The sequence below is a fragment of the Myotis myotis genome, unplaced genomic scaffold (genome assembly GCF_014108235.1).
Source record: "Myotis myotis isolate mMyoMyo1 unplaced genomic scaffold, mMyoMyo1.p scaffold_m19_p_20, whole genome shotgun sequence".
Classification (NCBI taxonomy): Eukaryota; Metazoa; Chordata; class Mammalia; order Chiroptera; family Vespertilionidae; genus Myotis; species Myotis myotis.
In genome coordinates, this window is record NW_023416325.1 from 14,432,097 (window position 1) to 14,447,796 (window position 15,700).

Consider the following 15,700-nt stretch of genomic DNA (forward strand, 5'->3'; position numbering starts at 1 on the left):
TGGGCAGGGTTACCATTGCCCCGCCTGGCCTGGGAGCGCGCGTGTGCGCAGCTCCCCGGGAGCTCAGGGACCACATGGAGACTGTGATTGGTCTCTAGACCACACCTAGTCGGTGAGTGCAGCTGCTGCCTGAGAATCCTGCAGCTCTGCCGACCGCGGGAGTGCACATACGCTACCTTCGGACACCAGATCGGAGAGAGAGCTCTGAGCTGCCATCGCGGCGTCTGAAAACTTGGCTAAGTGAGTGAAATGAGGAGAGGGAAGCTAGTGGGGCGCTGAGGGGAGCTCCTGGGCAGGGCAGCAGTGGAGTCAAGAGCTGGTTGGTGATGGTCACCATCTGATTCCATCTGTGGTGGGAGAGCAGCGGGGCTGGAGCAGATGGACAAGAGCACGATGGGGAAGGAGATGAGCCCAGAATCATATTGAGAGCCACCTCCTGGCACTCCTGCAGTCCCGGCGGCCAGAGGGCCAGTGTGCCGGACCACACAGCAAGGATCTCAGATCTGCTACTGACCCGCTGGGCCAGGGGGCTGCAGTGGGGCCTGCTGCCTTCCCTCCCCCGGTGGGCCTCTTCCCCTCGCGAGCAGCAGATGGCTTGAGCTGCTGAGCGGTGGGGAAAGGAAGCTTTACTCCATCAGCCCATTAGCAGCACTCCAACATTAAAAATGCAGGAGGTGGCTGGGAGGAGCGGCAGGGGAGGGAGACTCACGCAGCAGCGGAGCTGGGAACCGCTAGGCTGCTCTGCCGTCCAAGCCCAGGTCCTGACGGGGAGCCCGAGAACGAGGGGGAACTTTTGGTTTAAAAGAATGAGCATCCAGGTGGTGGTGAGGCCAACATCGGCGCTTTGGGCTTCTTGGCCTTCGGGCGGTGTTCACTCAGGGGGGCGGGACCTCACCCAGCCACCTGCGTCCACTAGTGTCCGCTGGAGGCTGGCCGCGGGCGGAGCCGGCGCTCTGCGTACTCAGGGTCCCCGGCTGCCCGTGCCCACAGGTCTTCGGGTCTTCGGGTCCCCGGCGCAGGGCGATGCCGGCCTCGTCCACCATCCACGTGCTGCAGCTGCTGCGGGAGCTGCTGGCCTTCGTGCTCCTCAGCTACACGGTGCTCCTGGGCGCATTGCTGCTGGCCGGCTGGACCACCTACTTCCTGGTGCTGAAGTGACAGCGCCTCCGCGCGGCTCCCCGCCCCTCCCGGCCTCCTCGCTCCCGGGCCGGGGTCCAGCCACGCGTCACCACGGCCGGCTTCGCCCCGCCCACCCCGCGCCCTCAGGTCAGGGCCCGGCCCGCCCCGCGCGGAAGCTCCGGCGGTTGGGTACCGGGCGCGACCGTTACAGCCGTTTCCCTAAGTCCCGCCCCCTCTTCTCCGCCTACCCAATCACGACGGCTCCCTTGGGCCGGGGCGTGGTCGTGGGGCCAGGCCCTCAAGTGGAGGCCGCGCCCCGCCCCCCCGCTCACGAAGCTTCGTCACTTCCGGCGTGTGCGTGTGGCGTCCGCCGGCCGTGGGATGGCGGCTCTGAGGAGTTGGCTGTCGCGGAGCGTCTCCTCCTTCTTCAGGTACCGCCGCGGAGTAGGTGTGGGGGGCGGGACGGGAGACGAAGAGGCGACGGAGAGCGCTCGGCGGGGCCGCTGCGCCGGCCTTGCTGGCGTGCCCTTACCTCCTCGGCCCGCCCCTCTCTCTGGTCCGAGGACGTCCCGCCTCGGCGGGGCCGGGTTCTTCCCTCACTGCGGCGTTTCCGTTATCCCACCTGCGAACGCGAGCCCCCGGCCTCCCGCTGTCCTCCTGGGGCGGCTCGGCCCGCCCGCGAGTTCCCGCTGCTCTCGAAGCCCGGGCCGGCGGCGGGAGCGTTCTCTGCGGGCAGAAGGGGCCGGGGAGTCGGGCAGCACCTGCGGGTCCAGGTGTGGTCGGCGGGGACTATCAGACTCTGCTCGCGGGGGCTTGAGTGTGAGGTTTGAAAAAGCTTAAACGGCCACACCTGGCACCTGTTGAGTCCAGCGCCGCCTTTCGGCTCACATTTCCCCGGCGGGGGTTCGCGGAGCTGGGGGGCAGGGGCCGGGGGGGGCTTCAGCCAGTCCCGGGCTTCCCAGCCCAGCGCGCCCCGCCGCCGGCAAGGCCGACCCCACACCTGCCCCTAGGTTCCTGCGAAGCCGCAGTGGGAGTTCCCGGCCCCCATGAGTCGCGGGGTCCGGTACAGACTGGTGGGTGTGACCTCTGGCCCAGCCTGGTGGGCTCAGTGGTTAAGCATTGACCTATGAACCAGGAAGTCGCAGATTCCTGGTCAGCGCTCAGGCCTGTGGGATGTGCAGGAAGCAGCCCGTCAATGGTTCTCTCTCATCACTGATGTTTCTATCCCTGTCTCCCGCTCCCTTCCTCTCTGAAATCAATAAACACGTTAAAAAAATAGATGTGACCTCTGTGCCTAGATACAGACGCAGTGTCCCTGTCGAGGCCAGCTTCAGGAGGCGCTGTTTCTCGGAGTTGGTAAGACCATGGCACAAGACGGTGGCCGTGGGAGTCGGTGTGACCCTGTGTGCGGTTCCCATCGCGCAGGTAAGGCCCCGTGTGTCCTGGGCAGCGTGTCCTCGCACAGCAGCTCTCATAGTCCTCCCAGCGCGCGCTCGCTCACGCACAGACACACGCACAGACACACGCACAGCAGGGTGTACTCAGAGCTGACCGAACATTCATATTCCCATTTTGGTTTCCTCTTTTTGTAGGAACAGTTTCTGAAGTTGTCAAATTGTATAAGGAGGGAAAAGAGAAGCAAGAGTATATTACAGTCTATCACCGAAATAGTCTTTCGTTTAACAAAAATGTCTTGAGCGTTTTCTGCGTACCGTACACACTGGAGAGAAGAAAGGGGAGGAAATGAACAGAGATAAAATGCCAGGTGGCCCTGGCTGGTGTGGCTCAGTGGGTTGAGCATCACAGGTCTGATTCACAGTCAGGGTGTGTTCTATTTTATTTTTCTCTCAACCCCCCTTTTTTTCTCCCTTTCTCTCAAATCGGTAAAAAACATCTTTTTAAAAAAAAGCCAGGTGATAAGTGTTGTGCAGAAAACAAATAGGGTGAGCGATAGGAAGTGCTGGACGGAGTTATGTTTTAGATAGGGTGTCCACTCTGATGACGTGGTAGTTAAGTAGAGAGCAGAACAAACTTTGTAGTATAGTTTGATATCGGAGCATGCGAGAGTGAGCCATACAATGTTTTGGGGAAGACTTTCTGGGCAGAAGGAACTCAAGTGCAAAGGTAGAAGCATAATACCCTCAAGGTCCAGCCATGTTGTTGGAAATGGCAAGATTTCCTTCTTTTATATTGCTGAATAATATTCCATTGTGTGTGTGTTTGTACATACACATACATACCACATCTTTATCCATTCATCTATCCCTGGACACCTAGGTTGCTTCTGTATCTTGGCTACTGTAAATGAACATAGAATGCATATATCTTTTTTAAAAAAATATATTTTTACTGCTTTCGGGGCGGGGGGGAGATAGAAACATCAGTGATGAGAGAATCATTGATTGGCTGCCTCCTGCATGCCTCCCACTGGGGATTGAGTCTGAGTCTGCAACCTAGGCTCTATCCACTGAGCCAACCCAGCTAGGGCTATATCTTTTTTAATTAGTGATTTTGTTTCAGATAAATACCCAGAAGTGGAATTGTTGGATCGTATGGCAGTTCTATTTTTAATTTTGGGGGGAAACTGTATTATTTTCCATAGCGGCGCCACTAATTTACAATCCCACCAGCAGCGCATGAGGTCTCCCTTTTCTCCACATCCTGGTCAGCACTTGTTGATTTGTTGATAAGAGCTAATAGCCATTCTGACAGGTGTGAGGTGACCATTCATTGTGGTTTTAGTTTGCATTTCTGTGGTGATTAGTGATGTTGAACATCTTTTCATGTGTGTTGGCTATCTTGGGAAAAATACCTGTTCAGGTCCTGACATGTTTTAATTTTTAATTTTTTTTTTTTGGGGGGGCGGTGTTGTATGAGTTCTTTATATATTTTAGATGTTAAACCTTTATTAGATGTATCATTTGTGAATATCTTCTCGCATTCAGCAGGTTATCTTTTCACTTTGTTGGTGGTTTCCTTTGCAAGACTTTTTGATATATTACCATTTGTTTATTTTCTCTTTTGTTACCCTGGCTTGAGGAGATATTTTCAAAAAGATATTGTTAAGAGCAATGGTCAAAGAGTTTATTGCCTGTGTTTTTCCTTCTAGGAATTTAATGGTTTCGGATCTAACATTTAAGTTTTTTACCTATTTTGAGTTTATTTTTGTATATGGTGTAAGAACGTGGTCTATTTGTCCAGTTTTTCCAACACCACTTACTGAAGTGATTGTCTTTACCCCCACTGTATATCCTTGCTGCCTTTGTCATAGATTGACCATATAAGTGAGGTTTTATTTCTGGACTCTCTATTCCATTGTCCTGTCTTTTTTTTTATGCCAGTACCATACTGTGTGATTGTTGTCGCTTTATAGTATAGTTTAATAATCAGGGAGCATGATAGCTCCCACTTTCTCAAGACTTCTTTGGTTATTTGGGGTATTTTGTGGTTCCATGTAAATTTTAGGAATAGGGGGTCTAATTTTGAGAAGAATGCCATTGGTATTTTAATAGGGATTGCACTGAATCTGTATGTCACTTTTAGTAGTGAGGACATTATAATGATGTTAATCCTTCCATTTATTTGTGTCTTGTTCAGTATCTTACAGTTTTCAGAGTATAGGACTTTCACCTCTTTGGTTAAATTTATTCCTAGGTATATTCCTCATGCAGTTGTGAATGAACTATTTTCTTAATTTCTCCTTCTGATCATTTATTATTGGTGTATAGAAACAACAGATTTCTGTATGTGGATTCTGTATTGTGCAACTTTATTGAAGTCATTTATTCTAATAATTTTTTGGAGGGAGTCTTTAGGGTTTTCCATATATAGTATCATGTCATCTGACATAATTTTTAAAGGTGCATGTGAAACTAGAAAGACCAAGAGGAGTCTAGGCACGAGACGATAGTGCACTTGGTCTAGGCGGGCAGCAGTGGAGGTGGGAGAATAGGGTCACGTGTGGTCAGCAGGGCTTGCTGATGAGTCAGATGTGGAGTATATAACCTAGATGCTTTTCAAAGGCCTAAGCAACTGAAAGAATGGAGTGCCGTAGGTTTTTGGAGGAAGAAATAAAGAACTGATGGTCTGAGATATTTAGTAGACATCTAGGTGGAACTGTTAAGTAGACAGTTGATATGAAAGGTGGTACCTTATTTTTAAGATCACTGGTTATAATCTTTCAGGAAGAACTAAATAGGAAACTAGCAAATTCTACTTTAGCAAAATATTCCTGATATGTAAATATGTGTTTATCATAAGATTAATTCCATTTATTACAAGTATTTTCAGCATCCTCTGAGGCTCACTGATGAGCCCTCACCTTTTTGTGCCTCCACTTTAACTTTTGTCACTGCACATTGATGAATCTTTAACCTTAACACCTTTACTTGAACAGCAGGCCATTTTCAGTCACAATTAGGACATTTTGGGGTTTGTCTCTCTCAATTTGTGTACTAGTCTGGGTCACATAAGAGGAAGCTCTAGTTCAGTGGTTCTCAACCTTCTGGCCCTTTAAATACAGTTCCTCATGTTGTGACCCAACCATAAAATTATTTTCGTTGCTACTTCATAACTGTCATGTTGCTACTGTTATGAATCGTCATGTAAATATCTGATATGCAGGATGGTCTTAGGCGACCCCTGTGAAAGGGTCGTTCGACCGCCAAAGGGGTCGCGACCCACAGGTTGAGAACCGCTGCTCTAGTTGTTCTCCTGCAGGAACAGCATTTTTGTTCTTCAGCACCTGCGGCAGCTCTGCATTGTGTTAGACTCAAATCCAAGGGACTCCCGTGCCCTCCCGCCCGTTCCTGAACACCCTACACACGTGTATTCTTTTCTTCATCGTGTCTTCTAACCAGATGCCTCACCACTAATCCTCGTTGTCTTCAGGCCCACATCCACCTCTCCTTAAAGCCATTCCTCGTCCAACAATCTCCTTTTCTGACCACTTAATGTTGTCTATTTTTATATTTGATGATAGTCCATTTGGCTCTCTCCTGAGTCCGTCAGCAGAGCCAATGGGAAAATTTAGTGTGAAATTATATAACTTCTCTGAGCTTCCATTTCCTCATCTAGTAATAAAGAAGTGATACTATCTGAACTGGTGAAAGTGCACTGTAAAATGTAGGGCATTATGAAGACGTAAGTTATCAGAACAGGTCAAAATTAGCTTCTCATAAGCACAAATACTGTCATTCCTCCCTTTCTAGACCTTCAGTGTACGGTACATAATGAATACTTATTTGATTGAATGAAATACAGATATGATAAATAAAGTCTTGATTTGCTCCTGTATCAGATATTTATTGACTACTGCTTTCAACAGGCAACACTATGTATTTACAGTCTTTAGCAAGAACAAGACACTAGATGACGGAGGGGGATTGGTTTCTTTGTTAGTTGTAGTACAGTCAGGGTTCTGCTGAGGAAGAAAAAGGCAGAGTCAGGTGGTTATATTGGCTTTTTTAACACAATAGCTGTGGTCAGAGTGCTCATTTACTTTCTTCTCCGCTTCATCCTCAACTCTGAAGCCTTTTGTAAGCTGTTCTCATTCAACACAGAAGTGATTGCTCCCATGGTCTTGAATGCATTCCTTTTTCAAGTTCTGTATAAGCTCCAGCCCTTCCCCTCCTTATCTGAAATCTTTGAGGGCAAAGAATATATATTTTTATATCCCAAGCATCGAGCACTGTGGTAATGAATGAATCATACCTTCATGAGATTTGTTGGTTATAACAACTAGCCTTTTATGAAAAGAAAACTTTGCTGTTTGCAGCAGAGACTAAAGAATAAAAGTAGGTAGAGAGCATGCTCTGGAATTATTTCTACTTATTGTCTTAAATAGCCAAAATAAAGCTTAAAAAGAAGCAGTTGACGGTGCAGTATGAGAATTCTGTTTCCACCAGGCTGTCTGGGACACCTCAGCTCGTGCTGTGGAAATTGAGTGAAAATGTTTGTGTCTTTCAGAAATCAGAGCCTCATGCTCTCAGTAACGACGCACTAATGAGGAGGGCTGTGTCTCTGGTAACAGATAGCACCTCCACCTTTCTCTCTCAGACCACGTATGCGTTGATTGAAGCCATCACAGAGTATACTAAGGTAAGCCTCACTCATCTAGACCAGTGGTTAGCAACCTGGCTCACAGACCAAGCTGGTCTGGTGCCTGCTTTTGTAGTTTTATTGGAACATGGCCAGCCTGCTTTTGTGAGTTAACAGTTGCAATAGGCTATAGGGCCCACAAAGCCTAAAATACTTACTCTTGCCCTGATCGAAAGCACTGGTTTTTAAAAGAAGAACCTTAAATATAGCAGCGCAGTTTATAAGACGGGGGAACCAAGATGATTTGGTTCAGTTAGGGGTGAAAGGGCCCAAAGTCTACCACCAGCAGCACCTAGGGCTTCTCTGTGAGGACAGTTTGGAAACCATTGTTGTGAGCTAATAGAGTATATGGGTAATCAGAATCATTTAAAATTCTCATATCTTTATTTTCTAGTAGCTTTTTTCTGAGCCTTCTCAGTTCCCCTCTGCACTGTGCTCTCTTTCTATGTCTGAATTACTCACAAGCTTTTAAAAACACAAAAGTTGTTAAGTGGAGCTCCCGCCCTGGAATAATGCCCCGACTTCCCACACCATGCGTGTCTGGGAGGCCGAGGCCTGAAGGCCAGTTTGCTGAAATGGGACTTTATCACCTGCAGGTGTGGGTCTCACTAATCCTACTTCATATGCCTCACTCGTTTCACTCAGACTTTGTTTATTCTATTTGTAGGCTGTTTATACCTTAGTTTCTCTGTACCGACAATATACAAGTTTACTCGGGAAAATGAATTCACAGGAGGAAGATGAAGTGTGGCAGGTGATCATAGGAGCCAGAGTTGAGGTAAGCAAGGAGTCAGGCATTTCTGTATGCCAGCTCCTGCCTCCTTGTGGTGTCTAACCAGTCACTGTTCTCTAAATCTGCCATTTTGAATAAGTCCTTTAAATGTGCTTAAGCCCTTCATGTTTAATTTACAGATGACTTCAAAACAGCAAGAGTACCTGAGGTTGGAGAGTACCTGGATGACTGCAGTTAGTCTTTCAGAGATGGCGGCGGAAGCGGCATACCACACCGGTAGGTTCCAGTTTTCACTGTGGAGGTGCCATTGGAGTTCTCTTCTGGATTAGATGGTCTAGAGCCCATGTGGCTCTAACTTGGTGAGAAAAGGTCCCCGCCGAAACCGGTTTGGCTCAGTGGATAGAGCGTCGGCCTGCGGACTGAAGGGTCCCAGGTTCGATACCGGTCAAGGGCATGTACCTTGGTTGCGGGCACATCCCCAGTGGGGAGTGTGCAGGAGGCAGCTGGTCGATGTTTCTCTCTCATCGATGTTTCTAACTCTCTATCCCTCTCCCTTCCTCTCTGTAAAAACTCAATAAATTTAAAAAAAAAAAGAAAAAAAAAAAAAAAAAGAAAAGGTCCCCATCTTATTTGCACAATGGGCAAGACTAACACCCCTGGAGACCAAGCCAGTAGAAGCTAGATTGTCAGTATCTAGAAAATAAAATGGTAAAACTACTTCCAACTGGAAAATTGGACTGCCTTCAAATAGTTTTTAAACATTTTATTTATTTTATAACCTAGATAATTTATGAATAATGTTTGTCCATTTCAGGCTTTGTGGTAAGCATTTTATAGATACTTTTAATTTAAACATCCACAGTTTCCTTAAAGTAGGACCTATTGTCATTCTCACCTCACAGGTGAAGAAATGGGAGGGTGGGGGGCGGCAGAGGGGTTAGTAACTCACCCAGGATGCTGTGGCACAAGCAGCCACACTGGGGTTTAGGCCCAGCAGTTGAGCATTGACCTATGAACCAGAAGGTCACAGTTTGATTCCCATTCTCTCTCCTTCTCCCTCTCTGAAATCAATAAAAGTATATATATATTTTTTAAAAAATATTTTGAGAGAAACCTGACTGGTCCATGGTCCCAAAAAGGTAGCTCACAAATTACAGCCCAGGACCAGCTCTTATTAAGAAACTGCTATGTTAAAACACTTCTTTTTCTATTTCAGGATATCAGATTTGGGTCTCTAGTGCCAGATTTTTAAAAGGGTACAAAAAACTTTTTTAAAAAAAGTAAAAGCAGCCGGAACCGGTTTGGCTCAGTGGATAGAGCATCGGCCTGCGGACTGAAGGGTCCCAGGTTTGATTCCGGTCAAGGGCATGTACCTGGGTTGCGGGCACATCCCCAGTGGGGGATGTGCAGGAGGCAGCTGATCGATGTTTCTAACTCTCTATCTCCCTTCCTCTCTGTAAAAAAATCAATAAAATATATATTTTTTTAAAAAAAGTAAAAGCAAAAAAGACTTCTTAGTTAACTAAAATCTGAGGAATCGGATTCTGAAGACAGGTCTGGCGTGGTAGTGGCAGTGGAGGTGGAGACTGGCTGAGGCACTGCAGCGGGACTCCCAGGCCACTCAGCCAGGCAGGTTTAAATCTAGGAGAGGAAGTAAGCATTATCTGAAGAAAATAGGCATTTCCCAGATTGAAGACTCTAAACAGATTCAGAATGTAAAAATCCTAGAAAGTATAAGAAAAAAGTAGATGTACTTACAAAGGAAGTATAATCAGACATCAGTCTTCTTATCAGCAATCCCAGATGCAAGGTGATAAACCAAATATCATTAAAATGTGAGCATGAAAGATATTTTCAGGCATAAAAAGACTCAAAGTTTACCAAACACGTGTTTTCTGGAAAAACTACTCTGTGAAGAAAAATTACAAGTAACTGAAATACAAGAATAATGAATAAAATTTAGTAAAACTTGTCAGAATTTCTGAGTATTGAACAAATTTTTATTGAACAAATTTTTTAAAAATGAATAAATTTGGGGAAGTGAAAGCATGCTGAGCCTTCTTACCTTTTTTGGGAAGAAGAGGGACATTGACTTAACATTAGACACTGCTAACCACCGCAGAGAGAATGGGGGAAGGGACAGAAAAGCAGGGCAGTTGAGAAGACATGAAACCTATTAGAAAAGGCAACACAGAACAGAGGAACAACATCAAACATCAGTCATCACAATAAGAACATTAAATTTACTGTTATTAAATGATGCTTTAGATTATGTTAGAAACAATTTCGGCTACAACTGTTTACATAGGCACCTAAAACAAAATGGCATAGGAAAGTTGAAAGTTAGAAAAAGTGAACCACAAACAAAAAGAGTGTTACCCAAAAACGCTGGCAGAGCCACGTCAGAATCAGAAAAAGGATTCAAGACAAAGCATTAAAAGGGACAGAACAATTCATGGAGAAGATACCAATCATGAAGTACCTGGTATTGAGCTTTCCATGCATCTCAGACTCACTGGTCAAGACCAAAACAGTTAAAGCTAAAAGGGTTGGAACAGAATGATTTTTCAAAGCTTAACCAAATATATATACTAAAAAGAACATTTTATTTACTCTCCACACACATTCTTTTTAAACAAATAGAACATGTACAAAAACTGATTTTGTGCCAGGTGACAAAGACTCAGCAAATTCCTTCACTCTCCTTCCCCACCAAAATTCAAAATGGAAAGTTAAAAATATTTAGAACTGTGATGATAAATGCAGTATCTAGCAGACCCAAGGAGTTGTAAACTAATTGGCTTTAAAGAGAAATTGACATGCAAGTGTCAAATACAAAGAACAGCAGCATGAATGACAGATAATGTTCACTGTATGAAAAGTACTAAGTTACTTTTAACTTAGAAAAAAAGCAAAATCCACACAGTGTAAGAATAAAGGAAATAAAACGTATAAGAAACCTAAAAAGAAATAGTCCAAAAGGTAAAATTTGGTTCCTTGAAAAGAATTTAAAAATAAGATTTGGCACGTGTGGCTTTTTGGTGAGCAAAAGCAACATCAGAAAGAGCTATTATTGTTTTGAAGGTTTTTTACATTATATGAGAATTCCAAATTGACCCAAGAAGTAAAGAATCCAAAAAAAAGACTAATCACCATAAAAGTTGAAATAGTATTCAAAGATTCTGTGCCCCAAAAGTAGACACTAAGCCCAAGCTGTTTTGTGGAGAGTTTTATCTCCTCTTCTAGAAACATAATTCCTGTTACAGAAAGCGTACCAGTCATAGAAGATGATGAAAAACCTCCTTTTACAATGTGTAAAGCCAGCACAGGCCTGATCTAAGACGACGAGACCAGCACCAAGACAAAAATCTAGTTCAGTGTCACAAATACAGATGTAAATCAAGCACAGCCATTCACTCTCACAACACAGTGATAAACCAGCACCGGAAAAAACTGCCAACACAATTCACTACTTGGTCATGTACAGTAAAGGTTTTTAAAAATCCACCCGTGTAATCCTCTCAATGTATGCCCCAAAAGCCTTCAGTAAAATGTGGTACCCATTTATGATGTATATCTACACTAATAAAAGAGAAAAATGGTAATTGGTGTACGGCGATACCATTTTCATTGGCTAATCAGGGCTATATGCAAATTAACTGCCAACTAAGATTGGCAGTTAACTGCCAACAAGATGGCGGCTAATTTGCATATGTAGGCACAATGCAGGGAGGCGAAAGGGAAAGCAGGAAGAAGCCCCCTGCCACTGACAGTGATCGGAAACCCAGGGGGGAGCTAAGAGCTGGGGGGCAGGGCAAAGGCGGCCCTGGGGCCGCCTTTGCCCTGCCCCCCAGCCATGATGGGAGAATCAGGCGCCTTTGCCGCCCTGGCCAGTGATAGCAGGAAGTAGGGGTGGAGCCAGCGATGGGAGCTGGGCACGGTGGAAGCTGGCAGTCCCGGGAGCTAGGGGTCCCTTGCCTGGGTCTAAAGTGAAGCCCACGATCGCGGCGCCCCCCGCTGCCACTGCAGGTCCCCGCTGCCCGGGCCGGACGCCTAGGCCAGAGGTCAGAGGCGTCAGGCTTGGGCGGGGGGTGGAGCAAGTGATCAGAGGGAGATGGGGGTCCCCTGCCCAGGCATGATTCCTGGGCCAGAGGCCTCAGGCCTGGGCGGGGGCCAGAGCCAGTGATCGGGGGGAGATGGGGGTCCCCTGTCCAAGCCTGACACCTCTGGCGGAGGCGTCAGGCCTGGGCAAGGGGCCGATCAGGCGATCGGAGGGTGATGGGGGTCAACGCCTGAGGGCTCCCAGTATGTGAGAGGGGGCAGGCTGGGCTGAGGGACACTCTCCCTCCCACACCCACCCAGTGCACGAATTTCGTGCACCGGGCCCCTAGTGTAAGTATAATTATGAATAGAGAGAATTTTCTTAAATGATAAAGGTTGATCCTACTTAACAGTGAAATATGAAAAGCATTTCCATCAAGGTCAGAAATGAGAGGTGGATGCCTATTAACCACTACCTTTCAGCATTGTACCGGAGGTTTTCATTAATGCAGTAAGATAGAAAACCACCCAAATCAATAGATAATGGGTAAATATGCCTATCTCGTGATGAACTACACTAGCAACAGGTAAAAGAAATTACAGAGCTCAAAAAACATTTCTAAACAAAATTGCAGAAGACATTCAATAAATACTTTCTGTGCTATTATGTAAACTTACAGTAATATTTCTCTAAGCATTCCATATGTATATGGCCAATTTTATTGGTGGTCTCTTAATTTATCAAAAAGAAATTAGTATTTGTGTATTTAAATTAAGCATCTATTTTAAGAGCTAGGTAGCTATAAAGATTGTGGGAATTGCATGTAATAATTATGATAGCTGCTCATAGCTGGAGAAATATGCTAGGACTTTGACAATAAAAAGTAAAATGCACACCTGAATGTGGAATTCGAGTTCCATGCTCTGCAGACAGAAGGCTGGCAGGGAGGACAGGCTCAGGTGACAAGCATGGAGCCCCGGCTTTCCTGCATCCACTCGCACCTGCCCTGCTGGCTGCTCAGCTTAACTGTCCCATCTCTTGGCAGGAGCAGATCAGGCCTCTATAACGGCCAGGAATCACATTCAGCTGGTGAAGTCGCAGGTGCAGGAAGTGCGCCAGCTCTCCCAGAAAGCAGAAACCAAGTTGGCAGAAGCACAGACAGAAGAACTCCGTCAGAAAACACAGGAGGCGGATGACAGGGCTGAGCCGGAACAGGAGGCCTACCTGCGTGAGGATTGAGGGCCTGAGCCGCTGCCCACGTCTGCCCACTCAGCCTGGGGTCGGCACGGCTTTCTCTGCAGAGAGGAGGCGCAGGTCCTGCCTTGGCCCATCAGGCCAGAGGCATTTTGTGAGCTGTGAGTGCCTGACCCCCTGAACCCTGGTCTCAATCTTGTACTGGACCTGGTTCTTAGTCCGGGGCACTGCAACCTGTTTACCGTTGCACCCCACTCAGCACAGCTGCCCTCTCACCCACCCACCGATTGTTTTACTTCCTGCCCAGAGCATCTCACCAACCTGGCCAGAGTCCTTTTCTGTCATGCCCACAAGTTCAGTAGCTGTTTTAACCTCATTTCCAAACTTATTCAAATAGGAGTTATTAGTATTTGCTCCCTCCATAGGGATGTGAGTTTTGGGGGCGAGAGGAGCCTGTTCTCTTTGTAAGATTTCTTTTTAAGTGTTTCTAATGCCTTCTCTGACCTGGCCCCCTGGCCCTGCAAGGACAGCCCAGGCCAAGCAGCCAAAAGTCCATTCATTATTCTTAAGGGACTGAATGCAGAGTGTTTACCTGGTACTTTCAACAGGACTTACTCCAACACCTGCTTCCTGTGTCCTCCTTTCCTTCGAGTTTCTCTATTGTATCTGAAGGAGAATAATTTTTTTTGCATTTAAAAATGAAAATGTGTGTGTTTTCTGGGGTCCTCTGCAGCCTCTCACTTTCACCCTCCTCCTCTGACTGGCAGAATGCCAAAGGGCTCCAGGAGCCCCCCGACCCTTCACCCCCCTCCCCCATTTGCTGTGCTTGGGGAACCATTCAACACGTGTTGGTCCAGGTTAGCCAGGTTTCAGTGTTTTTAATCAAAGTTAGAAAAGTTTGGGAGGGGGTTACAAAAACTAAGCATTTCCTGTAGACCATCATGGGTCAAGTTTCAAGTTTCTCAATTTCTATGACAGGAAAATCTACACTCAATCCACTCAGCCCACCCCTCAGAGCTGGGACAAGGGGCCAGCAGCGCACTTAAGCCCCTCATCTGTCACCAGTGCCCACATGGTCCACATCTCCAGGGGGCTGAGCCGGTGCACCAGGAGGAGCCCTCTGAACAGGCAGGGGTCCAGGGGGTCCAGGGGCTGCCGTATTCCAAATGTCTTGAAGCCAGCATGGTGCATGGGGCTCACCCCCAGCTTCCTCAGGCACATACCCACAAAGACGTCATCGATGGGGAAGAGTTCGGCCTCTTCCACGGCTGCTCGGAGGTGCTGCACGGTGGCTCTGGACATGACATACCCTCCACCCCCAGCATAGGGCGGGTAATGGCGGGCCCTGTACATGGAGGGTGGGATGAAGTACTTGACCTTGGTGTTCCTGTTGGGCAGAGCCTGGCGGATGACGTCTCCCACCAAGAGGTCCTGGGCTGGGTCCCAGCCGTCCAGGAACTCCAGGACATTGGGCACATGGACAAAGACATCGTCATCTCCCTTTAGCATGAAGTGGGCCTGGGGACAGGCAGCCGCCACCCAGCGCTGCAGGTGCAGCTCCTTGAGCGTCAGGTTGAAGAAGTCCTCAGTGAAGTCCCACTGGAGGATATCGTCAAACTCCCGACTCTCATAGGCCAGCAGCTGGGCAGGGGGTGCGGGTCCTGCCACCCCTAGGAGGAACACCAGCTTCAGCTGCCGGCCCCCAGCCCAGTCTCCCACCCGGCCCCACGTGCTGCGGATGGCCGCACGCCGCTCCACATGGCCAGGCTGCGACTTGATGGCCAGGAGCAGAAAGACGTCGTCGGCACAGCCTGAAGGTTCCAGCAAAATGGAGAAATTGCGGCAGTGGCGATAGGTCAAGAAGAGACGGTGCCGGCTAGGCAGGGACAGGGAGGCGTTCGCCACAGTGTGGTTGGGTGGACAGTGGCTGCGGCGGGGCCCCGGGGGAGCCCAGAAGGGCTGGCGGGCGGTGGGGGAGCCCAGAAGGGCTGGCTTGGCCTCCTTCTTCAGGAAGAGCAGGCAGCTGAGCAGCAGCACAGCGAGGCTGTACAGGACCAGCCAGCCCAGCCTGCGGAACATGGCAGGGCCTGCAAGGAAAGAGCCTGTGAGCGGGCCCAGCCCGTCCCGGGACCAGCCTCGGCCTCCACCTTCGCCTCCCTGGTCCCGAGAGCAAGTTACCCACACCCTGCCGGCCTCTGGGAGTGCTTTTATTTTTTTTTTAAGCGTGTCTTCTAGCTCTTTCCAGAGTCCCTCTCCCAGAGGACAGACTGAGCTCACCTGCTATGCCAGCCCTTGCCCGCATTCTGTCAGCAGAGGGCTCTTAGGCCAACTTTCCCCAAAATGACTTGCAGCCACTTTAGAACAGGCACCATGAGCATTTTCAGCATTTCCCAGGAAACTCAAGTACCTTGCATGCTTTAGTGGAACTGGCACAGAGCTAGTTTGGCTTCGGGTTAAATTCATTCTAAGGACTGAACATGACAATCTGGGCTCTTACGTCTAAATCAATACAT

The 15,700-nt window shown here is 47.9% G+C and overlaps 2 protein-coding genes across 4 annotated transcripts; one reads left to right on the plus strand and one right to left on the minus strand.

Annotated features, from left to right (window-relative positions):
* The first annotated feature begins 729 nt into the window (after positions 1 to 729).
* DIABLO (diablo IAP-binding mitochondrial protein) lies at positions 730 to 13,903 on the plus strand. Of its 3 annotated transcripts, XM_036353711.1 has the most exons (6): positions 1,425 to 1,550; positions 2,418 to 2,544; positions 7,087 to 7,218; positions 7,886 to 7,996; positions 8,131 to 8,227; positions 13,039 to 13,903. In XM_036353711.1, the coding sequence occupies exons 1-6, from the start codon at positions 1,501 to 1,503 to the stop codon at positions 13,230 to 13,232; spliced, it is 711 nt and encodes a 236-aa protein (XP_036209604.1). In that variant the 5' UTR covers positions 1,425 to 1,500; the 3' UTR covers positions 13,233 to 13,903. The 3 variants fall into 3 exon arrangements, with proteins under 3 accessions (XP_036209603.1, XP_036209604.1, XP_036209602.1); XM_036353709.1 differs by lacking the exon at positions 2,418 to 2,544 and having other exon boundaries at positions 1,442 to 1,550; XM_036353710.1 differs by lacking the exons at positions 7,087 to 7,218; positions 7,886 to 7,996; positions 8,131 to 8,227; positions 13,039 to 13,903 and having other exon boundaries at positions 730 to 1,550; positions 2,399 to 2,519.
* Positions 13,902 to 15,269, minus strand: B3GNT4 (UDP-GlcNAc:betaGal beta-1,3-N-acetylglucosaminyltransferase 4). Its single transcript, XM_036353712.1, has one exon. It carries the CDS (start codon positions 15,264 to 15,266, stop codon positions 14,199 to 14,201), a length of 1,068 nt encoding a protein of 355 aa, XP_036209605.1. The 5' UTR covers positions 15,267 to 15,269; the 3' UTR covers positions 13,902 to 14,198.
* Between the last annotated feature and the right edge of the window lie 431 nt (positions 15,270 to 15,700).

Bases quoted from the DNA above. Each gene is read 5' to 3' on its own strand.
- DIABLO (XM_036353710.1), top strand. From the start codon at position 807: ATGAGCATCCAGGTGGTGGTGAGGCCAACATCGGCGCTTTGGGCTTCT.
- B3GNT4 (XM_036353712.1), bottom strand. From the start codon at position 15,266: ATGTTCCGCAGGCTGGGCTGGCTGGTCCTGTACAGCCTCGCTGTGCTG.